At 39.8% G+C, this 26,678-nt stretch overlaps 1 protein-coding gene across 2 annotated transcripts in view; it reads left to right on the top strand.

The window, feature by feature from the left end:
* Positions 1–26,678, top strand: part of SEMA3C (semaphorin 3C) — a 178,765-nt gene that overhangs the window by 98,849 nt on the left and 53,238 nt on the right. For both annotated transcript variants that reach the window (XM_040413119.1, XM_040413112.1), the window contains exons 4-10: positions 3,270–3,332; positions 8,851–8,970; positions 10,876–10,966; positions 17,648–17,767; positions 19,932–20,074; positions 20,867–20,981; positions 25,828–25,897. In XM_040413119.1, coding sequence (XP_040269053.1) covers positions 3,270–3,332; positions 8,851–8,970; positions 10,876–10,966; positions 17,648–17,767; positions 19,932–20,074; positions 20,867–20,981; positions 25,828–25,897 — 722 coding nt within the window. The remainder of the gene's footprint in view (positions 1–3,269; positions 3,333–8,850; positions 8,971–10,875; positions 10,967–17,647; positions 17,768–19,931; positions 20,075–20,866; positions 20,982–25,827; positions 25,898–26,678) is intronic.

The following is a 26,678-nucleotide window of genomic DNA, read 5'->3' as shown; positions in this document are numbered from 1 at the left end:
TTTAATGCTTACATTGTTTTAATGCTGTCTTACATGTCTCAAGGTTTTAGAGAGCCCAGCAAAAATGTTAAAGGCCATCTGTCAGCAGATTTGTACCTATGAAACTGCCTGACCTGTTACATGTGCCCTTGTCAGCTGAAGGCATCTGTGTTGGTCCCATGTTCATATGTGTCTGCATTGCTGAGAAAAATTACGTTTTAATATATGCAAATCAGCCTCTAGGAGCAACAGGGGCGTTACCATTACACCTAGATGTTCTGCTCTCTCTGCAACTGCCGTGCCCTAAGTACTTTGATTACCAGGACCGGGCATAATGAAGTTTTTACTGCCTTCAGCTGCCAAGTGCACATGTAACAGGTCAGCCAGTTTCATAGGTACAAATCTGCTGACAGATGTCCTTTAATATTACACGGATAATGTACCATAGGTACATAAGAAGGTAGGTAGTTAATACAGTTGTTATGGTGTTCTCAAGTGTCCAGCATCTTGGAATTTCCGCAGTGAATAATTTACTGTAACTATACATACAAAGCATTGAAGAGGACCGTCACCATAAAAATGCAGTCCAGTCTGCAGGCAGCACGTTATAGAGCAGGAGGAGCTGAGCAGATTGATATCATTTTATGGGAAAAGACTCAGTAAAATTCAAATTTATTCATATAAAATTTTCTTCATCCTGAGCCAAGGAGTAATGTGGGTCTACTCAGTGACTGACCACTTTCCCTGTCTGGATGTGCATAGACGGATAGCTGTAAGTTATTTATTAGTCCTGCGCAGAAAACTCCTTAGCTCAGAATGAACAGAGATTTACAATAAATTTAGGGCTCTGTTTTGCAGTCCGCAAATTGCAGATCCGGAATACACGAATACTGGCAGTGTGCGTTCCACATTTTGTGGAACAGAATGGCCAGCTCTATGACAGAAATGCCTATTCTTGTCCGTTTTTGCATGTTATATGTTTTTTGTGAGACCGCGGAACAGAATTACGGATTCGGACAGCTCATGGTGTGCTGTTCACATTTTTTACGGCCCCCTTGAAACGAATGGGTCCGAATCCAATCTGTAAAATTGCGGAACAGATGCAAACACAAATATATGGTGGTCTGAATGTGGGAGGATTTGACTTGAGCCATTAAAGAATGTTGGAGAAATATTGCAGAAGTCTGAATGCAGCTCTAGAGAAAATCAAAGGCGCTAAATCAGGATTTAACTGTAACTTGCACCTAAGAATGAATAGTCTTACAGTTCAGTGAGTCTTCATGTGGATGTGGGTTAGCTCCTTTCCCTGCCACTCTCGCCAGTAACTGATGGCTGATGTGTATACATGCAGTAGCACATCACCTCTTCAGACACTGGTTATAGGGGACACTCTATAAGCTCTCTATATCTGTTAGTTACAATAGCACTATATTTTTATGCCGAATTAAGAAGACCTGTCCCTCAAATATGCCACTACTAAATAGGCCAGCATACGCAGGTGACTGACACTTGGAAGTGAAAATTACATTAATATCCAAAGCACAGAAAAAGTATAATGGAAACATGCATTAAGTAAAGGATGCAAAATAGTGACCAAAATGGCATTATTCACAAAATTGTGAATGAGACTTTTCATGTATAAATATAGCTTATAGCCTTTGCCCTAAGGGGGTTATCCCATGATTAATGTAAGAAATGAAAATGATACACCATATAGCACATGACAATCTCTTCCTAAGGCCTCCTGCACACGAACGTGTGCGCCCCGTGGTCATGCTGCGGCCCGCAAAATGCAGGCCGCAATGCAAAAAACACCGTCCGTGGGGCAGCCGCAGCGGATCGCAGACCCATTCACTTTAATGGGTCCGCAATCTGGCCGTTCCGCAAAAAGATAGGACATGTTCTATCTTTTTGCGGAACGGAAGTACGGGACGAAACCCCACGGAAGCACTTCGTAGTGCTCCCATAGGGTTCTGTTCCGTGCTTCCGTTCCGCACCATTCCGCATCTCCAGACTTGCGGACCCATTGAAGTGAATGGGTCCGCATCCGTGATGCAGAATGCACACGGAACGGTGCCCGTGTATTTTGCGGCTCTGCAATACGGCAACGGTAAGCACATGTTCGCGTGCAGCAGGCCTAACAAAGATAGAACCAGCCCTGTACCTCACATGGATCCAGAGATCTCCCCATTCATTGCTCTTCTAGATTTATATCAAGCTGGAAGCTTAGGTTGACAAGTCCTTTCTGCTGCGGTTCTCTCCCTATCACAGATCAGGGGACGTGTGCTTTTTTCTGCAATACTAATGACTACCAGATGCATCCTTATTTTTAACACTCTCTTTAGAACTCTCTGGGGGTCATTTCAAAGTCTTGGTAATTACCACGCTGGCAGAAGTTGCAGCTTCTGCTGTACGTGCACCAGAACCAGGGGTGGATTGGGAACTTAAAGTGGCCCTGGAAAAAAACTATAAGTGGTCCCATGTTGTAGACGGGTCCAACTTGACAGTAAGCAGGGCCAACACAGACCATCAATACCATATTGCTGCACAAAATACCACCCCAGCAGAACCAAAGACTGGAGTGAAACACAATAAACTGCCCCAGAAGAATTAAAAGCCACAGGGCAGCACAAAATTCCTCCTCAGAAGCTGCCCCTCTGTGGTGGTCACGTTCTGTCCTTCTACTGAGTTGCCTCAGCTAGGATGGCAATAGAGTTGAATTCAGGAATCGGTGGAGCACCTGTGGTCGCCAGCCAGGTACATAACACTTGACGGCTCCAATCAGCCCCTGGCCAGAACAGAAATCTACTACAGCCAGTGGCTGTATTGTGCACCATGTTGGTAAATGAGCTGGTCTGTGGAGCTCCTGCCCATGGCCCACCTCCTCCTACTTCGAAAAAGTGCTTAGCTTTTCGGAAATGGCTAAAAGTTGCAGATTTTGTCCCAAAAGGAACTTGGGATACAATTTTAGGCTTTTCTGTGCCAAATCAACTGATTAGTACATGACACCCTACAGGTGTTTCAAAACTGCAAAATGGCTAAAAGCAGCACATGCTGAATGTCTGCATGACCAAGAGACTCTCCGAAGATTAGTATTTACTCTGTAATACAGACCATATGAAGGCAGCCATATTGATGCAAATGTCTGTAAAATAAAGAGTTCATTACATTCATTTTATAAGCTGTTCTCAAATATAATGAAAGTTTGCAGCAAGATATACATAAGACAAACATGGCTTATTTTTCCATAATAATATTGCGTGTGTTCTTTCTTTTTCGTTTGCAATCAGGTTTTCTGGCCGGCTTCTACAAACAAAGTTGAAGAGTGCAAGATGGCTGGCAAAGATCCCACAGTAAGTCAGTGAGGAAAATGCTTGTCCTGTGAGTCAGGTTGAGGCCTCCGCAGCCAAAGGAACATTAAATAAAGGGCGTCGATTTTACCAGTTATCCCCCATGGAGTGATCGCATTTGAGCACTAATTTCCAGAGTTATAATCCAGTTCTGTACACATAATTGATGAATTAATATGTACATTCATCAGGCGAAGCAGATGGCATTTGGTAATTCCTGACTTAACGCTTATAAAATGTGTCTTTAATCCTTATGAATATTAATATGTATGCATGTTAGCACATTGTGTTACTGTTATTACATGTAAACCACGCTGGGTTTAGAAAAATGCTTCTTCAGGAGAAGGCAATGGCGGAACTGCAATATTTTCCCTTGGTAGGTGTCCTTATTTGTAATAGCCGCTCGGAATATCTCCCTGTAGAGACGAGATGTTTTTTACATGAATGGACACATGATAAACTACAGATCTTTTACCGAGAGCAAAAGCCGTAAGTGCTGGCCCGATATAGCAAGACAGATGGAAACCACTTCAGATCTTTGTACAATGCTTTTATTATGTCCCAGTTACCAGGCATAACTGTCAGGTTGTACTTTTTACTTTTTACTTTTTGTCAACACATTTTATGAAAAGACGCAGTTACAACAAGAAATAAAGCTGACTGCAGGCTCATGGGCACAAAGAGTGCCTCCTGTGTGTGCTATACTCCTAAAGCATCCAGTAGATCATGCCACAAGTCTCTTTCTGTTGGGTTTGTGCGGAATGCCCGATTATTAAACTAGAGACACCAAGATAACAAAATAATAAGTGCAAAAAAATTGTAAAAATGAATAACTCATAACTGTCAGGGAATCTTTAAAGAATTAAAGGGGTGGTGCATCCTGCTTATATTAAAGGGGTTGTCCAGGTTCAGAGCTGAACCCGAACATACCCTTATATTCACCCCGGCAGCATCCCTGAGGCTAGCATCGGAGCATCTCATGCTCCAATGCGCTCCCTTGCGCTAGATCGCGCAGGGCACGGACTCTTTTTTGTTTATCATAACACACTGCCGGGCGGATACTTCCGCCTGGCAGTGTGTTCGGTGACGTCATCGACTCTGATGGGCGGGCTTTAGAGCTGCCCTAGCCGTTTTACTGGCTAGGGCAGCGCTAAAGCCCGCCGATCAGTGCCGTGACGTCACCGGGCTTCCTGGCAGCCTCATGGAAGCCCTGGTACGTCACCGGAACTCCTAAAAATGCCTTTGCCCATGGAAACGAGCAGTGTATAATGTGATGGAAAAATAAATCCAGCCAGCAAAGGAAGCAATATGGACAATCACAATACATTAGTACCGTAAGTGCTTTTATTAACGTCCTCAACATGATAAATGCAACTTACTGAGTGAGACAACCCCTTTAACTACATATAATTTACATTGATATAGGCACATTTTTTAAATTAATTAACAGGGAATTGAAATAGTTTCTTTTTTTGGTTGTACATGCATATATAACCCGCTTCACAGGGCTCAGTATAGAAAAGTTATTCTCCCATGGAAATACACAGGATAAACTGTTAAGGTTTTATGGTGCAGTAATAGCAGACGGCTTACCTCATATTACTGTAATGTCGGCTCAAAGTCTTTACTGTTTAACTTCAGAAGAGAAATGTAAACTTGTCTGCCGTTACTAATACTTGCTTGACATAACGCTGGAAGTCCCCAACAATTCCGGACTGCAACATTTCCTGCTCTTGCAGTCCCTTACACGTTGTCTAATCTGGAACTTGCTAACTGACATCAGTAATCAGACAAAATATTGTCAGCATTGTATCCAGCTTTGAAAGGGGCAATCTAGGGATTGGCCCATGACTGTATAGGGAAAAATCCAAGTGATCTGGTTAGATCAGGCATCCTCAAACTGCGGCCCTCCAGCTGTTGTAAAACTACAACTCCCACAATGCCCTGCTGTAGGCTGATACCTGTAGGCTGTTCGGGCATGCTGGGAGTTGGAGTTTTGCAACAGCTGGAGGGCCGCAGTTTGAGGATGCCTGGGTTAGATAATGAAGTCATGAGACTAGCCGCCCTAAAGCAGGCATACGTGTTATTGAAGACCCAGTACACTATGTGACATCACTAGTACCGCTTCTCATCCTTATAGCCATTACTAGCGATGAGCAAAGTATTGAAAAATTCGATTAGGCTACTTTGCCGAATTTTACCAAACAATTTGCTTTGTGATTACTTTGTCACGAAGTGTATTTCTTTATAAGTAGTGGATGCAATGATTGTACCAATCCCCGTCATTGTACCCCTCAGATGCTGCGTTCATAGCTGATCGCAGCATCTGACAGTAATAACACAGTGTAAAATAAAAAATAAATAAAATCCTACTTACCTTCATCAAGAGCCGGGGCTGCCGCCATCTTGATTGTAGATACAGCGCAAAATCTTGCGTGGCCCGTGATGATGTCATCACGTCAGCCGGCGTGGTGACATCATACATCACCGTGCATGGAATTTCGTGCAGGATCTTAAATCAAGATCGTGGCGGCTGGCAGTATGAGGTCAATATGATATTTAAAAAAATTTTACTGCCATTTCCGTAAAAATTATTCGCTACCACAAAGCACAAGGAAACTCGGCTTCGTAGCTAATCTAATTTTCCCTGAAATTCGGATGGAACTCCACTTTATGGAATTCGATGCACTCAACACTAGCCATTACATACAATGGTAATAAGAATGGGCACAGTCTATGTACAAGCCACAGCCACATAATGTAATAGTGCTTATCCTGTTACAGGTTACATACAGTGTGCAATGTACCACTTACTGCAGGACTGTATGTGTAATAATAATAATGCTCCATATATCATTCTGGTGCTCACTATATGTATAATAATGGTGCTTCTTTTCTCACTATAGGATTATATATGTAATGATTGGGCTCCACATATCACTATGGGGCTCTATATAAAATAATGGTGCTCCAAATTGGACTATAGAGAAGCAAATAAGAGTTGGGGAGCTCTAAAGGAGTATCTATGGTAGCTTTGCATGGCTTCACCTACCACCAATATATCTCAGCTAATACATGTTAACGGAGAGCGGATTGGCTACTATGCCAGAATTAGCGGAGCGGGCCCCTGCTTCTGTCTGCTCAGAAGAGTCCTGCATGTCAGCTCTTAGCTTAACAGAGCAGGCACAGGCAGGAGCCCGCTCCACTAAACTAATCCTGGCATAGTACATGGGTACAGGGAACCCATGTGATATGCCAGGAGTTAGTAATCCTCCAGGGGGCATGCGCTCCTGCCCGTACTCCCTGCGCTGCTGCGGCCCCATTCATAAATTTCAAACTCCATAGGCCATACACCGCTGAGCTGTCAGCTGTGTACGGAAAACTGAGTTTTAGGCTACATGCACACGACAGTTGTTTTTTTGTGGTCCGCAAATAGCAGATCCGTGTTCCTGTTTATTTTACATCCACATCCGTTCCCTTTGTCCACAAATTTTGTAGGTTGTGTTGCCGTGTGTCTTCAGTTCTTTTTTTTGTGGTCCGCAAAAAAAACCTGAAGGCTGTAATTCTTGAAATTTAATATATACAGGTTTCCCAGCAACCATCCGCAAAACAAAAACGGATACGGATGACATATGGATGGCTTCCGTTGGTCATCCGCATTTTTGTGCGGACCCATTGACTTCAATGGGTTCGCAAAACGTTTATTGCGGATAAGAATTGGACATCCAATACTTTTTTTGCGGATGGGAAACACTGACAGCAGACGCGGAAAAGAAATGGATGAATCCACCGCATTTTTAACGGATCCATAGAAATGAATGGGAAACCATCCGATCCGCAAAAAAAAACGGAACGGAGGCCGCAAAAAACCACTGCCGTGTGCATGTAGCCTTAAGCGCACAGGGAATAAATTGATTAATAAAGTGCATTAGAAATAGTTTTATAGTTTTAGTTTTAGAGAGGGTTCCATCAGTTCCGAAGAAGAGAATGGAGTGGGGGCCAGACATGTGCAATACCATTTATAGAGGGGACTTCTTAGATGAACATCCACATACTTCCTCGTGTAATGTTTCCAGGAATTAAATCCTCATTCATATTTTGGTTTTGTAGAAGGGCGATGCCTAAATAAAGAGTGTCTCTAATATGAGCAATTTCCTGCCTAAACCGATTGACAAATTACATGTAAATTTAGCAGAATGGTCACGATGGAATGGTGTTACTTGTCATGTGCTAAAGTCCAAATCATCATGAAAAAACAAGTTATTAGTCAGTGTCAGTGACGGCTTGGCAGCAAGCGACCTGGCAAACTGCAGCTGGTAGAGAGACATGCAGTTTACAATATGTGGGTCTGCTGAGCATATCGTCAGTGTACGTTTCTAGGATGCGTGACAAAAATAGAGACTTCCTTGGCTATTTGATACATAAGCAGATATCACAGGCTTCGCTTTGGTTAACACTATCTATACTCACAAATGAAACATCTAGCATCATTGATATATCCAAGTAGTCAGGTTAAAGGGTTTGTCTGGGTTCAGAGCTGAACCCAGATATACCCTCATTTTCACCCAGGCAGCTTCGCTGATATGAGTATCGTAGCAAAGGCTTTTTTTTTTGGAGATCTGGTGACGTACCTGGCTCTCCATGGGGAAAGGTAGGCGGAGGCAGTGAGCCCGGTAACGTCACCAGCACTAATGTAAAACGGCTAGGGCAGTGCTAAAGCCCACTCATCAGTGCAGATGACATCACCGGGAACACTGCTAGGCAGAAGCCACCGCCTAGCAGTGTAAAAATATTAACAAAAAAAGTCCTTGCCCTGCGCAATCCAGTGCCATGCAAGGGAGAGCATCAGAGCATGAAAATAGGGATATGTCCGGGTTGAGCTCTGAACCCGGACAACCCCTTTAACTATAGATGACTAATAGTTGAATATTCATATGCTAACAATGGCCTGCAGTTAAGAGTTTTACGAGATTTTTATACTGATGACCTGTCCTCTGGACTGGAGGCAACTCTTCCTAGGCCAGTGACATCATGTTTATTGGTCACATGGCTTATTTGTAGTTTAGTCCCATTTAAATTAAGGGCCTGGGTCAAAATACCAAGCTTGACCACTATCCAATGTACGACACCGTGCTTGGTAAGCTGTGAGGATCCGTAGCACTCTCCAGGATGTCCCAGCCTCTTCAAGTAGTGGATTGGCAGGGTTGCTTGGAGTATAGGCCATCAATATTGAATTAATAGCATAAGGTTGGTTTCACGCAGTGTCTCTTTGTAAAAAAGAGCCGCTGGAATTTTTGATGCAGTTTTTTTTAACCATAGCCTTTATATTTCTTTTGAATGCACTTCTGTCTTTGGGTCAGAAAACCATATAAAAAGCTCCAACGAACACTGTGTGTGAAGACACCCAAAAGTATAAATTGATGGCACATCTAGCTCATTGTTGGGAACCTTTTTGTAAAATGCACTATATATTTAATAGAATTATATAATCTATATATGTTTTATCTCTTTACTCTTCCAGCATGGCTGCGGAAATTTTGTACGTGTAATTCAAAGCTTCAATCGAACTCATTTGTACATTTGTGGAAGTGGAGCCTTCAGTCCTATTTGCACATATGTCAACCGAGGGCGCAGGTCTGAGGTATAGTAGATATTACAGCTCATTTCTGATATGAGGTCATATTAGTTATGATCTATGAGGTAGAACTATTCTATTCTTTATGCTTGATGGATCCTTTTTTACAATTTACATTGAAATTTATGGAGATTTGGAATATATAGAGCTTTTTTAATATAGTAATTTCATTGAATCATAATAAATGTTAAAGATTTTGTTTTATATGCCTACTACAAGATTGGAAATACAGATGTATCTGAGCTAAACTTGATGGTTAATGCGTTACGTAAACTATGGTAAGAAAATGTTAATTGACTTTTTCAATGGAATTCAATGGCTTTTGTCATGAGATAACACGGTGACACATTATCAAAGTAAATTTTAGCTTGGCTGCATCTGTACATCTCTTTGTACAATGAGGCTCACAATCTAACTCCTACAGACTAAGGCCTCTTGCACACGTCCGTATGACTTTTTCAGTGTGTTGCGGTCCGTTTTAAACGGATCCGTTTTTCCATTTTTTGTTTCAGTAGTGTTTCCATTCCGCTTCCGTTACGTTTTTTTTTTTACAGCCCCATTGACTTGAATGGAGCCACGGAACGTGATTTGCGGGCAATAATAGGACATGTTCTATCTTTGAACGGAAATACAGAAACGGAATGTATACGGAGTACATTCCATTTTTTTGCGGACCCATTGAAATGAATGGTTCCGTATACGGACCGTATACTGAACGCAAAAAACGTTACGTAAATGGGGAAAAAAAGTTCATGTGCAAGAGGCCTAAACCCTATTTAAAAGGTTTTTCCAGGTTCAGTGCTAAACCTGGGTATAAACTGTTCTTTATTTATAGACTACATATTAGTGGAGCCTAGGAGCATTTCTAGCTCCCTCTTTAGCACTGCCGGAGGCTGTTTTAGAGGCCGGTACTATGTTACTTTGTATAGTTCCTGACTCCAAAACGGGCTCCGGCAGCACTAGAGACCACCCATCTAAGTCGGTGATGTCACTGGGCTCACTACTAGGCAGAAGTCTCCACCTAGCATAGTGATGCAAAGCCCAGTACGTCACCGGCACAAAACTAACAGAGCCTTGCGCTGCACGATGCAGTGCGATAAGGGGGAGCATTGGAGAAAGGGAATGCTCCTATGCTCCACTAATGTGTAGTCTGTAAATAAAGAGCAGCCTATACCCTGAACCCGGAAATCTCCTTTAACTCTCAGAATGATATCAGAAGAATCTGGAGAACCCAGAAGAAACCTAGCCAAACATCATGCAAATGTTTTTGGTCAGAATTGAACTCAGGACCCCAGTGCTACAAGGCACCAGTGCTAACCACTGAGCTAACTAAATAACACAGCTTGTTAAGAGGGGAGCAAGATATATAATGCAGTAATATAGAATACAAGATAAGTCATGACAATTCATGTAATTGAACTTTATATAAAAAACACACTCTGAATGGCAAAATGAACATTACGCACCACCGGGAACATTTTTATGACAAGAGTGATCTATGCAGAAAATAAATAATGCCTGGTTAAATGATTGTGCCTTCCATTAGAAGACATTGGAGGCATTTACCAGTCTGCCCTCTGTACTAGTTTTATGTCTGACACTACAGGAATGCACTTCATGGAAGGTCACAGGAAGCATTCGTACTGCACAGTCACGCTAAATATCAAAGACACTATTCATAATTTCATGAACAAAAGGCTATTATAGAGCCATGTGCTGCAGATTTGTTGCTTAGAAAGCAATTTAGTGACGTTAAATCACTGCGGATTTTGATGTACAGGTTCGGATGATCGTTGTTATACTTTCACGTTTGCTAAAAGGAAAGATAAAAATTGAAAGTGAGTTGCACAGTTAATTATAACCTCCCTATCCTGTCTTCAGTACAGTGAAACATGTTCTCTTATTTTCTAGGACCATCTATTTTTAATTGATTCCAAGAATGAATCTGGGAAAGGGCGCTGTTCTTTTAACCCCAAAGTGAACACTGTTTCTGTTATGATCAGTGAGTATTTATGTGATTTATGCATTTACCTTATGCAGGACATTGTTATGTTTCAGCACAGATGTATGTATTCTGTTTTGGAGAGATAATGATGCATGGTGATGCCAACGGAAGCAGAAACACATATACAAATATACTTTCCCAGGTTGAAGATACATATTAAAAGTTTTGATCGGTGGGGGATCGAGTGCTGAGACCCCACTGATTGCTAGTATGAGGAGCAAGAAGAGCTCTCATGTTGCACTCTCTCTCCTAACTCTAGGAAAGAAAGTAGCCCATGGACTTTTTATGGAGTTAGTCTTGCTTCAGTCTCTAGTGATTGGTGGGAGTCTGCGTTCTTGGATCCCACTGACCAAAACTTTAGATATGTCTCAGTGACCCCTTAAACTCTTGAAGATTACTCTTTTTTATTTTTTCATCAATGTAGCTAAGCTTGTTTTTTTGCAGGACAAGTTGTATATTTTAATGGCACCATTTTGGTGTACAAATAACTTACTGATTAACTTTTATCAAAGGGGTTGTCCGGGTTCAGAGCTGAACCCGGACATACCCTTATTTTCACCCAGGCAGCCCCCCCTGAGGCTAGCATCGGAGCATCTCATGCTCCGATGCGCTCCCTTGCCCTGCGCTAAATCACGCAGGACAAGGTCTCTTTTGTTTTCAATAACACACTGCCGGGCGGAAACTTCCGCCCGGCAGTGTGTTCGGTGACGTCATTGAATCTGATGGGCGGGCTTTAGTGCTGCCCTAGCCATTTTACTGGCTAGGCCAGCGCTAAATCCCGCCCATCAATGCCGGTGACGTCACCGGGCTTCCTGGCAGCCCCATGAAGAGCCCCGGTACATCACCAGATCTCCCCAAAATGCCTTTGCCTTGCGCTATTTAGCGCAGGGCAAAGGAGAGCATCGGAGCATGAACTGCTCCGATGCTCAAGTCAGGGGTTCTGGCGGGGTGAAAATTGAGGTATGTCTGTTTCTGGGTGAGATAGGAAAAACAGCAATACCGCCACGTTATAAATTTTGCTGCATTCATTTTTCAGCATAAATAACATGATAACTTTATTCTCTGGATCAGTACAATTACAATAATAATTTTTACATACAATTTTTTTAACATCTCACTACTTTTGCACAGTAAAAACTCTCATTTATAGAAAATAAAATGTTTTTTCATCACTGCATCCCAAGACCCAGAACTTTTTTATTTTTCTATAGAACTGTGTGGGGGCTTTATTGTTGTATGATAACTTTTCCTTTATTGGTATCACTTTTGGGTTCAAAACACTTTTTGATCGCTTTTTATTTATTCGATTTTTTTGGTGAGCAAGCAAAACAAACAGCAATTCTGGAATTTTTTTACAGTGTTCAACCTCCAGGATAAATTGCATAATAATTGTGTAGTTCAGGTCATTACGGGCACAGTGATACCAAATATGTGGAGGGGGTTTTTATTTTTGCAATTTATTTCCACTTAAAAGCTTTTTTTTTTATAGAAAAAAAGGTGTATTTTTAACTTGGATTTTTATTTTATTTAATAGAACTTTTAAAACTTTTTTAAACATTTACTAGTTCCACAAGGGGACTTTACTATGACTCTTTGCTATGACACTTGAAATTTAGCTGTGAGGCCTCCCATTTCTCTTGATCATATTTGATATGATTTTGGACCTTGATTGGAGTCCATCTGTGGTAAATTCAGTTCACTGGGTATGATTTGGAAGGACACCCATCTATATAAGATCTCATAGCTGACAATGCATATCATAATTAAGCAAAAACTAAGCCATAAGGAGGAAAGAACTGCTGGATCTGGAAAAGGCTACAAAACATTCTGCACTGAAAGTTCTCAAGAGCACAGTGGCATGCATAATTCTTAAATGGAAGTTTGGAGCAACCCGGACTCTACCTAGAGCTGGCCATCATACCAAACTAAGAAAATTGGAAGGGGGAAGGAGTGACCAAGAACCTAGTGGTCACTGTGGTTGAGCTCCAAAGATCCTGTGTGCATATTGGAGAAACGTCTAGAATATCAGCCATCACTGCAGCACTACAGAGGACTGGAAACTTAAAGTGGCCATGGAAAAAACTGAAAATTGGCTCTCATTTGGTAGGCATGTCCAAACTGACATAACATGAGCCAGCACAAGTAGGCAGGGCCTACACAAGTAGCAAGGGTCGTCAATATCTTAGTGTAGAACAAAATACCATCCCAGCAGAACCAAATACCACAGCGCAGCACAAAATATTGCCCCAAAAGCTGTTCCTCTGTGGTTGCCATCAATAGCTTCCAAATTCTGTCTTCATCCTCCAATTGTCTCTAAGATATGGAGCAGGGGGGCTTAAGGGATGAGATGCCCATCAGCTGCCCAATACCATCCCTACAGTGAAGCATAAGCCCTGATTTGAACCCAATCAAACATCTCAGGAGAGACCTAAAAAAAGATGTGTACCGACCTTCCCCATCCAACCCAACAGAGCTTGAGAGAATGGCAGAAAATCCCCAAATCCAGTAGGAATTTGTTATTTTACTTTATTTATTTTAGCACAAGGCCAGACCAGAACAAAATGCGAAAAAGCAGAAAGAGTCTGAAGTCTTTTAAGTTTCCATTGTTCTGTTCTGTCATTACTGGGTCTTTTGCAAGACAGACAAAAATGGAGCCCATTGACTACATTGAGGACCATTGGTTTTATGTCAGGGAGCCCGATATTTTACTGGACAATATAATGGAGCATTCTGCACTATTATTTTTTTTTTTTTACGGAATTGGCAACAAAAAGCTCCTAATTGAATCCCCAATGTACGTGTGAACAAAGCCTAGCAGAACCCTAAGGCCCCTTTCACACGGGCGAGTTTTCCGTGCGGGTGCAATGCGTGAAGTGAACGCATTGCACCCGCACTGAATCCGGACCCATTCATTTCTATGGGGCTGTGCACATGAGCGGTGATTTTCATGCATCACTTATGCGTTGCGTGAAAATCGCAGCAAGCTCTATTTTGTGTGTTTTTCACGCAACACAGGCCCCATAGAAGTGAATGGGGCTGCGTGAAAATCGCAAGCAAGTGCGGATGCGGTGCGATTCTCACGCACGGTTACTAGGAGACGATCGGGATGGAGACCCGATCATTATTATTTTCCCTTATAACATGGATATAAGGGAAAATAATAGCATTCTTAATACAGAATGCATAGTACAATAGGGCTGGAGGGGTTAAAAAAAATATTAATAATTTTACTCGCCTTAATCCACTTGATCGCGCAGCCCGGCTTCTCTTCTGTCTTCATCTTTGCTCTGCACAGGAAATAGACCTGTGATGACGTCACTACGCTCATCACATGGTCCGTCACATGGCCCATCACCATGGTAAACGACCATGTGATGGACCATGTGATGAGCGCAGTGACGTCATCAAAGGTCCTATTCCTCAAAGAAGAAGACAGAAGAGATGCCGGCTGCGCGAACTAGTGGATTAAGGGGAGTTAAAAAAAAATTATTTTCTTTTTTTAACCCCTCCAGCCCTATTGTACTCTGCATTCTGTATTCAGAATGCTATTATTTTCCCTTATAACCATGTTATAAGGGGAAATAATACAATCTACACAACCTTGAACCGAAACCTGAACTTCAATGAAGAAGTTCGGGTCTGGGTACCACATTCAGTTTTTTATCCTTTCATGACCGGGCCCAAAAAGGCCTGAATGTCCAGGCAACTTTTTGTGATTTTGTGCACCTGGTGGTTTAGTGACCGTAGCTTTTTTATATGTTTGACTACAAAAATATATATTTTTTTTTTACTTCACACTTTCTTTTTTTTTAGGTTTATTTTAGAGGAAAACTGCTAATTATTATTTAAAAGTATTTTTTTTTTATTATAGCTTTTTATTTGTTAAATATTAAAACTGACACAAAAATTTATTATTGCAAGGGGTTAACTATTTTGTGACTATCGTTTTCATATATAACATGTATAGGTTTGAGAGAATGGGGCGACTATGGTGACAGTTTCTGTTAGCGACAACATTTTTAATATATTTTTTTTACAATTTTTTATTTTACTTATATATTTTTTTTTTAAATGGCACATAATCTGTCCCCCAGGAGGTCATTAAAAGACCTCTGGAGGACAACGACTTAATTACATTAATTACTATTTACATTAAGGTAATTGAAGTCTGCTGTGTGTTTTCTGTTTGCTGGTAGAAAATGCATCATAAATGCAGGTGACATGACGTGTGGCAGCACCCTCACTACACTGTATGATTGTAGCCACATCTCAGCTGGGGGCAGGATGGTTATGTACAAGTTTGTAATATCTGCACATAAACAAGAATTATATCCTCTACTGACATCAAACTAATAGCATTAAAAAGTTGAGGAATTGAAATACAATGGGAGGAATTTATCATAAGGGGAACATGTGAAGTCAGTTTTGCTTTAGTATGCATTGGAGTACTTTATGGCACATTTACCAAATGTCTCATGTTGTTTCATAAATTTGTCTTATGCTTAAACCGGACACTTTTGTCTAGAGAAGCTGCTCCATGACTTTTTAAAAAAGTCTCAATGATAAATCTGAAGTGAAACTCATTAACATATAACTACACCCACTGTTCCACCCTTATTACAAAACTGGAGTGAGTAGGGTAAAATTGTAAAAAGTTGCAAACTTTTTGCACAAGTTGCAAAAGCAAAATTTTGCGGCTTTTTAAAGCCAGAATTCTGAGGTGAAGGCATGATAAGTCTGGGTCAATATTTTTTGATATTTGCAGAACTTTTTCATTTATATGCTTTCATTTATAAACGTTTTAACCTTAAACCCTGAGCCCCTATTTAAGACATATTCCAAGTACACAGCCACTGCTTTTATTTTGTTTAGAGAGTGTGCGTAAAAAAAAAAAAATCATCATTACTTATCAGTGTTATGTCTGTAGATTTTATTTCACTAATATATTTAGTCAAAATGCTAATTTTTCAGAGATAAGATAGTATCCAGTCCCAGCATAAGTTCTGCACTTAAATATACCATGTCTTGTGTTTTTTAAGATAATTGGTATTATAGCAAATCATAGATGTTTAGCACGTGTGCCAAATTATTTTGTTCAGGTGTGACAGTATGTGCACAACATTTAACTTAAGCTATTTAAACCAGCAATTTCAGGTATTGTAGAACGATCGAAGATGGGACATTGAAATAGCTACTGTTAAATTTGGAGGACTTCTTCACCTTCACCTAAATTGTTAGAGAGAGGCTCTTAGGGTAGGTTCACACAAAGTTTTTGGAGGAGGTTTTGAGGTAGATTTTAGGTTTAGGCTCTTAGCAAGAAGAGAATCCAGTAGGAAGGAGAAATATAAGTCCTTCCTTTATATTATCTATTCATTTTGAATACACTTCTAGCTTTGGCTGAAGAACCTGAAGTAAAATCTGCTTCAAAATCTCCTCCAAAAACTCTGTGTCAACCTGCTCTTACTTTCTCTATTCTTATTTTAAAATGTCAATTTTCTAAGGATAGTGTAAATCAGTGGTATCTAACCAGTAATTCTCTAGCCAAAACTTGTGTGACTTCATAGCCACATACTATTAGGGTATGCTAGGAGTTGTAATTCTGTAATACCCAGGTGGCTACAGTTGGCTATAGCCATTGCTATTGATCCTATTGTTTTTTCCATAAGTGTTGTAGTTTCACAGAAGGATTATGTTTCGTACCAGGCTGAAGTTTCAGCCAACATAAGAGGTATCTTTCACATCCAGCAGTCTGGACCCCAAGGTTCTAAAGCTGCAGAGAAGATTGTAGTTAACCCAAAAAGATTTTTTCAGTTCTGGCTTACATTTTACTCTGATTTTCCATTAATTTACTTTGTCCATACCATATATGTCCATCATGTCCCTGTGACCGCTTTTGGGTTCCTATTCCAATTAATTTGTTCCCCTAATAGTTATAGCAGAATGGAATTACAATTTCTGTGGACTTTCCATGGAACATGAGAAGATTTTCTAACAATAATCATTCTGTAGTTGCCAAATTATAATAAACACATATAAACGTCACACACATTGTGTGAAAGGTGTGAATAGAATTTACTTCTCGTTTCTGAGTGTCACTAATAGAATTTGGTACAAATGAAACGCCTGCATGCAGACTTGTCATACTCTTCTGATGTTTATAGAGTGATTAAAATTATATTATTCCTGGACTGAAAATGGGTACAAAAGTTCAGAATCCTGACTGCATATGTGAAGCGCTCAGTCTCCTCAGTTATCAAGTGTTACATGTTTGTTACTATATATATGGCAGCTGAAGCTATGGCACAGAACAGTAGGACTATTATCTTATATGAGTTTTCACTTTATGTGCCTGGGTAATCAGATGGCTTCGTGCCCGAAGATAATATCCACATAGTATGTAGCCGTTTAAATCGCTGAAGATTATAATGTCATAAAACAAATTACCAACATTAAATAGCAATTGAGGGTTTAAAAACCTGCAGCAGAACTTCCAAATTCTACTATATATTTTTTTCTTTGTACTATAGATTGAGTCTGTCTCATGCAATCTAGAGGAAAAGTTAAACTTTTGGATGATTTATGACATGTAGGATACGTAGTTGTGTATGGTAAATCACTAGACCTGTCCCAGCTTGTTTATTGGTCAGATCTGTCTTTTGACAATGCACTGTTTTATAGATGAAGAGCTCTTTTCGGGAATGTATATTGATTTCATGGGCACCGATTCTGCCATTTTTCGCAGTCTTACAAAACGAAATCCAGTGAGAACGGATCAGCACAACTCCAAGTGGTTAAGTGGTAAGATACTTTGGAATTTCAAGCACATTACATATTGTTATTGAAATGATCACTTTGCATCTCTCTTACATGTCATCTTGTCTTAGGATTTACATTATTACACCTTGGTGGCTCAGTGGTTAGCACTGGTTCCTGGCAGCTCTGGGATCCTAGGTTCGAATCCGACCAAGGACAACATCTACATGGCATTTGTATGTTGATGTACTGGTAGGGAATTTACACTCCTCAATATTGAAATTTTAACCCCAAGAAGTTGAGGAATTATGGGAATGACAGGATTGATAGACATGTTTAATGATGTGCGAATGACAAAAAAAAATGGAAATAAAATATTTAAAACATATCACCTTATTCAGTATTGAGTATAATCGCCACACATACTTACACACCTTGGCATGCTAGCAAAGGAGTTATTAATGGTAATTTGAGGAATGTTATGTCACACAAATCATCAAGAATCGTAGGCATCGCACAATCATCCCACACAACTTGATCCATTTCTTGAGGTTTCATGTGGCCAAAAAACTTTGCTTTCAATCTGGCTTTTATGCCCCTCCTCCATGCTACAAATCTTAGCCAGGTGCTTGAATATTTGATCTTCTGCAGAATGTAGTGACACCTGCTAAACCTAGAGCTTGTCCTTCTTGATGTTGCAATTTCACTGTTAAGGAGTGTAGATTGTGAGCTCAACTGGGGACAGAGAGGGATGATAATGTCTATAAAGTGATGCGGAATATATTAGCGCTATATGAGCACGTGAAATTTAATAAAATGTAAATCCTTTTAACTTTATACATATGAGTGTGCACCAGTTTTTGGCACATATCCTATACTGTGGATGCTCTAGTCCTGCTATGGTGCATGCACCTCTTTTTAGGACCTGTGTTAGGTTATTGCATATTTATTTAATCTTTTGTGCATATATGTTGCTGTCCAGCACCTTTGCAGTCTCACTACAGGAATGCTTACCTCGCTAATCTCATATGGAGGTACATTCCTTTATATAGGTATTTATGTAACTGATTGCTCCCACAGGTGAATGTATTACATAATGCTTTACATTGTATAAAATAGGGTTGCAAGCACCTCTGTGGAAGGCACACCAGTGGTTACAGTATATGCATAAGGCATGCACTGCTTCCCCTCCCCCCCAAAAAATAAAAAATAAAAATAATAATTCTCTGTGATGACAGATTGTCTATATTTTTACTTCAGTTTGTGATCTGCGCACTATTAAAGCCTGCCATATTTTTTTTTAATTATTAATCCTTCTTTCTGTGGATATTTCTTTGCATTCCAGGTATCATTATTTGTAAACCTTTTGTGGTTATTTTTGAGACTATTGTATCGCTATTTATTTTAGTGTTATAAATGTGCATTGCTTTGCATGAGGCGAGAATGCTTGCTGCTCTTTTTCCTGTTCATATAATATATAGGTTTTTTGAAATGTGGCAGCTCGGGCACCTCACTATTTTGCAGATATTTTAGGGGTGCCGAATCAAAGCAAAGCAACATTAATTGGGGGAATGTCGTTGTCTGTAGCATTGGCACCAAAATAGTAGCCATCTAGTCTGCTTGTGAATTGCCAAGTCCCAATCAGTTGTGGTTAAGGCCCTATTACACAGGCAGGTTATTGTTAAGATGATTGCTAATCATCTGGCAGTATAATACTGCCGCCGATTACCTGATGAACGAGCAAAAGCATTCCCTCCCGTCAATCGCCTGTTCGCTAGAAGAGGAGACCACTGTTATTATATGCAGCGATCTCCTCCTCAGTATAGGGACCAGTGATTGCTAATGCATTGCTCATCCCTATACTGTCTCATTGTTTGCCGGCAGCAGAGCACCTATTACACGGTAAGATCTGCCGCTTGCAAACCAGGATTTTTTAACATTTTAAAAGATCCCGATTACCCAATGATCGAGGTAATGGGCAACAGTATTACACTACCAGATGATCGCAAGATAATCATCTTAATAATAATCTGCCAGTGTAATAGGGTATTTGGTCGAGTGGGGCACACCACAGTGCAGAACTAAAGGCGATAGATAGATAGATAGATAGATAGATAGATAGATAGATAGATAGATAGATAAAACTGAAACAATAATGGTCATACAGGTTACATGTCAAGGTGAATGTCTTCAATGTTTTGTGTTTTAGAGCCAATTTTTGTGGATGCCCAGATCCTGCCAGATGGAACAGATCCAAACGATGCAAAAGTTTATTTCTTTCTCAAAGAAAGGTTGACTGACAACACTGGCAGCACAAAGCAAATCCATTCCATGATAGCAAGAGTTTGCCCAGTAAGACCTGTTTCTTCATCTGTATTAGTGACAAACAATGTAATGAGGTCTAATAATTACATTTGGTTTCAGTTTATTTCCTGCTCATGATGAGTCATAGAATGGAGGCATGGACTGGTACATCTAATACGGTTCATGACTCTTCTTCAGTGTCTAGTTATTTCCATCTGGACTATGTCTAGCTTAATTACATTTAATAAAAGAACATTGCTAAAATATGGCCTTTCAGATCCTGATGTTTCATCACCAGAGCACTTCATCCGTGATTGACTGATGACCATGAACGATACAATTTTATTGTTTAGTTCAAGAAAAATCCATCTGGGCAGATATACTAATATTGGCTTATGTTTAGACCCTGTAAACTTAGAATAGACAACCTAAAGATTTATCACAGTGTTTGATGTTAAAAGATACATTTAGTGCATGTTTACTGTAGACTGTCTAGTCTTCTTTTATACCACCTATGAGATGGCAGCAGAATTTTGGTACACATTGTTGCATCTTGAGCCATGCCTCTTTCCAATAAGCCACTTACTTTTCCCAATAAAGTCATATCCCGTTTTCTAGCAACATGCTATAATGGGAACTTAGTAAATAGTGTTACAAGGCAGGGTTCTGGTGCATTTCTATTACTAAATCTGCCCCAGTAATTTGTTTTCTGGACACTGTTTCACAAACAGTGCAATGAGGGGGTTGTATATACTGTTCTCCCTGAATCCTTCAGTTTGGTTGTGATGTTTTAACCACCTACTAATGGTCCTAATTAAGTAATATGTCTTTTCCTTCTAGAATGATATTGGTGGACAAAGAAGTCTTGTTAACAAGTGGACAACATTTTTAAAGGCACGACTTGTGTGCTCAGTGATGGATGATGATGGGACCGAGACTCATTTTGATGAGTTAGGTGGGTAAATATAATTTATATGTTTTATAAAAGTGCAATGTCTGGAGATACTTGCTGGTGAAAACAGATTTTGATCAAAGATTGGCCAAAGATTTACTAATATTAACTTCTTCAGGACTGGCCTAGTTTTTTCATCAGGTTCCTGCGGGGTTTGCTAACCAAATCCAGCATTATTTTCTCTGTAATATTGCACAGAGCTTGCTTGACCTAACTTACATAGAGAGGGGAGACATAGGTGGTAAGACTGCTGCAGAGAGAACAGTGTGTCACATAGGGCAAACCCTGAGAAGCATTGCAGCGCAAAGCATGTTGGGTTTGGTTAGCAAACCCAGCAGGAAGCTGACGAAAACAGGAAGTACATATAGACATCCTGTCAGGATGCAGTGATGCGGAGAACAGGTGAAGTAAAGCTGACATGAGACAAAAATATATCACATTCCAAAAGCCATAACTTAATATTCAGTGACACCACATTGGGTTACATATTGATCACCTTTTCTTTAAGGGGATTGTCCAGGATTAGATAAAAATGTATGCAAAAAACAGTGCCACCCCAGTCCAAAGGTGGTGTGCAGTATTGCAGCTCTGCCTTATTGTCTCCAATGGAGCAAAACCGCAATACCAGACATAACTTATGGAAAGGTGAGTTGCTGCTTTTGGAAGAAAGCATCCACGTTTTTCTAATCCTCGATAACCCCTTTAAGTATTTCTAGAGGAAATGCAAAAATAACTACAATCATTATTTTTTTTTTTCTTGCAGTATAATAGATGTGTTAATTTTGTTTTGCTTGTTGAAACGATTATGGAAATACCAAATTCATATAGGTTTCTATGGTTTAATCCTTTTGCAGAATAAAACATAAAAAAAAAACTTGTTTGTGTGCCATCATATTCTTACAACCAGGACTTTTTAAATGTTTCCATCGATGGAGCCATGAGGAGCAGGGCCCTATTTACAACAAGGTACATAAGGGAATGTGCCTAGGGCATTAGAAAGTAGGGTGGACAGCACTTTACAGATTGGTAAAAAAAAAATCTGTGTTGATTCTTTCACCTTATCTTTCTCCTTTTTGCTACCTTTTGTTTATTGCAAGTCAGGATAGCTAACCCCCACACTTTTTACCTACAGATAATACCTCTCAGGAAGGCTATGCAAAGGTTAAATCGCCTGAATTGCTCTTGCAGGTACCCGAAGTAAATGATAAGGAGACATCAGAGCAGTCAGATAAGGAGAAATGTGAAGCCAGTATATAACTCATATATGCATATAGCAAAATAACAGAGATAATGACTCTGCCTGCCACAGAGCAGATCATTCTATAATCCATACACTGACACTAAAGTAGTAAAGCTCCTCAGTAGAACTCATAAAAAATCTGTGGCCACAAAGTAATGGAGACCATATACCTAGCAAGAGTCAGGGCTCATTCACATAAACAATGTTAAACTAGTTTGTGCTTCAGCCTCTAAACATGGACTTATTTTTATTCAGACCACTGCTTTTCTCTTGAGTGAATGAATCTTGAGGGAAAATCAGAGCTCAATTGTTTATGCTGTGATTTCTCCAGTATGCACTATCCATTGATTTCTTTGGACTAGTGCGTTAGGTTTATATATTTACTGGCAGCTGTGGGGGTACACTTAATTAAAAAGGAGTTTAAAAATTGTGCTCAGTTTTACCAGGTTTGCTTCAGTTTTGTGATATGGTTATTTGCCATGATTTGTTTCAGGTTAAAATGTAATAAGTGTATTTCACAATGGATAGTTATATATAAACACATCACAAAACCACAGCAATAATGGTAAAACCTATGTTTGTTAACTTCTTTTTTTTACTACTTGGGTCCTACTGAGATGAAGCCACCCCCAAACAAAGGCTTTTCCAAAATGCATGTCAGGGCTGGCAAAACCCCAGTGGGAAAAAAACTCTTATGGGTAAGGTGTAACTGTGGGATCTGTCCCCAATCATGAAGCAGTTAGTTGTGTGCACAATGCAATTTTTATATGTACTGGGCTGATTGTAGCTTGGTTCTTTGGTTTTCATATTACATAGTGCTTGATATTAGTGTGTGGTATTTATTTGTACTGCCATGAATATATTCCATTAATCCTGTATTGTGTGCTAGATATGTGAGGTTACTCATGTTTATTAGTGTTGAGCGAGCATGCTCGGCCGAAACAGTAGCTCGGCTCGAGCAGCACTATGCTCTGCACATCGAAGTGTTCGGCTGAATACTGTGTATGCTCGAGCACAATGAAAATCAATAGGAAACCTGAGCATCAAACCAGGCACCCCCTGCTCTGAAGAAGAGAATGTGTCTGGTTCACAGAAAAAGGTTAAAAATTGATGGAAACACCACTGAAATGGTTTGGAAACAGCATGAGAAGGATGTATGGATACATATTGGATTCCCATTACCTATGACATACAATAGACGATCACACAAAGGCTATATGCCAAAAGCTGTGTATGTGCAAGCCAACAATCTATTCATGAGACAGATACAGTCAGCATACCTTACAATGGCAGCCTTGTGCACTCTGATACATTCAAAACCAGCTCTCATATGACTGAGAGCCAGTAAGCCTCAAAGTTGCTTTATAATTGTTGGATGGCTTGGGTGGACCTGCACACCTAGATCATTATCATTAGGGTGACAAAAAGTTTTCTGATTGTCCAAACATAATATTCAATAACCTTTCTATACAGTTTTGTCATGTAAACTCATTAGCATAATCGTGGACATATGCAAATTAGCTGAATCTGCTTGTTTTTCAGCTGAAACACCATTTGCATGAAAAATTTGTGATAAAAATTTGCGATCAACACTACTCTACTACTTATGAAAAGACTATGAATCCAATGTATGGCACTGTTCATGACTCATGAACAGCGCCATCTATTGGTTTTATAGTCTTTTTATTTTATTAGGTTTTGATATAATTTTCACATTTACATTCAAAGGTACATATTGGATCAAATTACAGGTCTTATTTCTTTTTTACAGATATGTGCAGTGAAAACAAAGATAAAACACATTTCGGAGTTCATGTGGGTTTATTATCGTGTAGTCTCATGGTAGTGCATCTTTATGTAAGGATTGATGATGCTTTATATGTTATTGGTTTTATAGTCTTATGACAAGACTATGAATCCAATAGATGGCGCTGTTCATGAGTAGTGTAGATCGTGAATATTATAATCGTGAATTTTTATCGCAAATTTTCTATGCAAATGGTTTTTCAGCTGAAAAACAAGGCAGATTCTCCTCATTTGCATGTCTTTGCCATATGCTCATGTTTATGCAAATTAGTTTACATGACAAAACTGTATAGAAAGGTTATTGAATATTATGTTAGGACAATCAGAAAACTTTTTGCCACCCTAATTATAATGATCTAGGTGTGCAGGTCCACGCAAGCCATCCAACAGATATGAAGTAACTTTGAGGCTTATTGGCTCTGTCAGATGAGAGCTGGTTTTGAATTTCCCATAGTGCACAAGGCTGCCATTGTAAGGTGTGCTGACTGTGTCTGTCTCTCTATCTATGGATAGATTGTTGGCTTGCACATACCAGGATTTTGGCATATAGCCTTTGTGTGGTTGTATGTCATAGGTAATAGGAGTCCAAGCTGAATCCAGATGTCCTCCCCTTGCTGTTTCCAAATCGTTTTGGTGGTGTTTCCATCATTTTCTATTCTTTCTGTGAACCAGACACCCTCTCCTCTTCAGATCAGAGGGTGCCTGGTTTAATGCTCGGGTTTTCCCATTGACTTCCGTTATACTCAGGTGCTGGGTAGAACGCCCGAGCATCCCTATGTGTTCGGCCCGAGCACTTTGGTGCTCGGTCAACACTAATGTTTATATGTATTGCTTTTGACTGTTTGGTTTTTATGGAGATTATAATTATGGTCGTGTTCTCTTTCTCTGTGATGCCAACTTTTTTACACTCTGTGATTCATTTTTACGCTGGTATTTATACTCTAATAAATATTTTGACTTTATATTTTTATTATGATTTTATTTGATGTCTTTACCCATTTTGGTAGATAGTGAGCGAAACAATGTGTTAGTTTTAGGCTACTTTCACACTAGCGTTCGGGTGTCCGCTCGTGCGCTCCGTTTGAAGGGGTTCACGAGCGGTCCCGAACGCATCCGTCTGGCCCCAATGCATTCTCAGTGGAGGCGGATCCACTGAGAATGCATCCGCCTGCCAGCGTTCAGCCTCCGCTCCGCTCAGTGAGCGGACACCTGAACGCTGCTTGCAGCGTTCGGGTGTCCGCCTGGCCGTGCGGAGGCGAGCGGATCCGTCCAGACTTATAATGGAAGTCAATGGGGACGGATCCGCTTGAAGATGACACAATATGGCTCAATCTTCAAGCGGATCCGTTCCCCATTGACTTTCAATGTAAAGTCTGAACGGATCCGCTCAGACAACTTTCACACTTAGAAAATTTTCTAAGTTTTAATGCAGACGCATCCGTTCTGAACGGATGCGAACGTCTGCATTATCGGAGCGGATCCGTCTGATAAAACATCAGACGGATCCGCTCCGAACGCTAGTGTGAAAGTAGCCTTAGTCGAAAGGTGGAATCTGATTGGTTGCTATGGGCAACTTAGCCAGTTCTGCTTTATACCAGTTTGATAAATCTTCCCCTTTATACTGGCAAACCTTGCTGACAATTCTTTGTTATTTTCTTACATAATCTAAAATGGTCAGCAAGAATCATAGTGATTAAAGTACATTTTACTATTTGTACAACTACTAGTACTAAATGAAAACTTACATACTAATAAGGTACAATGTTTAATATTAAAATCTTAATTATTTTTTTTTTAATACAGAGGATGTTTTTCTCATGGAAGCAGACAATCCTCGATCTACTCTTGTCTATGGAATTTTCACAACTTCAAGGTATAACATTGTTTGTTACATGAGCTGCACTGCAAAATGATGCATATAGTTAAACATTATAAATTAGGGTTCACGTGAACCAGTACATTTTTTTTGTATAGTGTGAAGTGTATTTATTACAATTACTTTTCTAATATGTAGTAATTGTTAGGTGTGACATTACTGTTTATTCATATAAGTACGATTGAGTTTGGTAATTGTTTCTATTTTTAAAGGTATACTGTCTATTTAAAGTCTGCCATTTTCTGATACAGATGTGGCCATCTTTAGCTTAGCTATAATTTGTCTAAGGACTCCAATTTCTCATGAAACAAATACAATACAGTATTGTGGCAAGCTTGCAAAGCTTGACAGACTGCAATGCACAACACAACCACTGGGTTGGCACACATGGAAACATATAGGATAGATATCTCTTGCCATTCTATTGCAAAATCTCATTTATTTTAAAAAGGTGGTCATTTCATGCCCACTTAATCAACCAAGATGATAGCTTAGGAAGAATAGATCTGTATGTGATCAGATGTTTTAGTCTATAAAACATCTAATTTAATTTATTACATTTTTAATACAAGGAGAAAAAGTAAGATTAATTTAAAGCAATAGTTATACTACTCTGTAAATTGCAGTACTCTAGAAATACGGTTGTTTGGACTGGATCACAAGTTTAGCCTAACTAGATTTTGACTGGTATATCTATTTTAGAGACAAATTATTATTTTTCAACTTATCTTCCATAATATTTAATGTCCAAATGATATTCCTGTTTATTCTATAGTCA

The sequence above is a fragment of the Bufo bufo genome, chromosome 1 (genome assembly GCF_905171765.1).
Source record: "Bufo bufo chromosome 1, aBufBuf1.1, whole genome shotgun sequence".
In the NCBI taxonomy this organism is placed as follows: domain Eukaryota; kingdom Metazoa; phylum Chordata; class Amphibia; order Anura; family Bufonidae; genus Bufo; species Bufo bufo.
The sequence above is the reverse complement of the archived record's forward strand: the minus strand, read 5'-3'. Positions and strand labels throughout refer to the sequence as shown.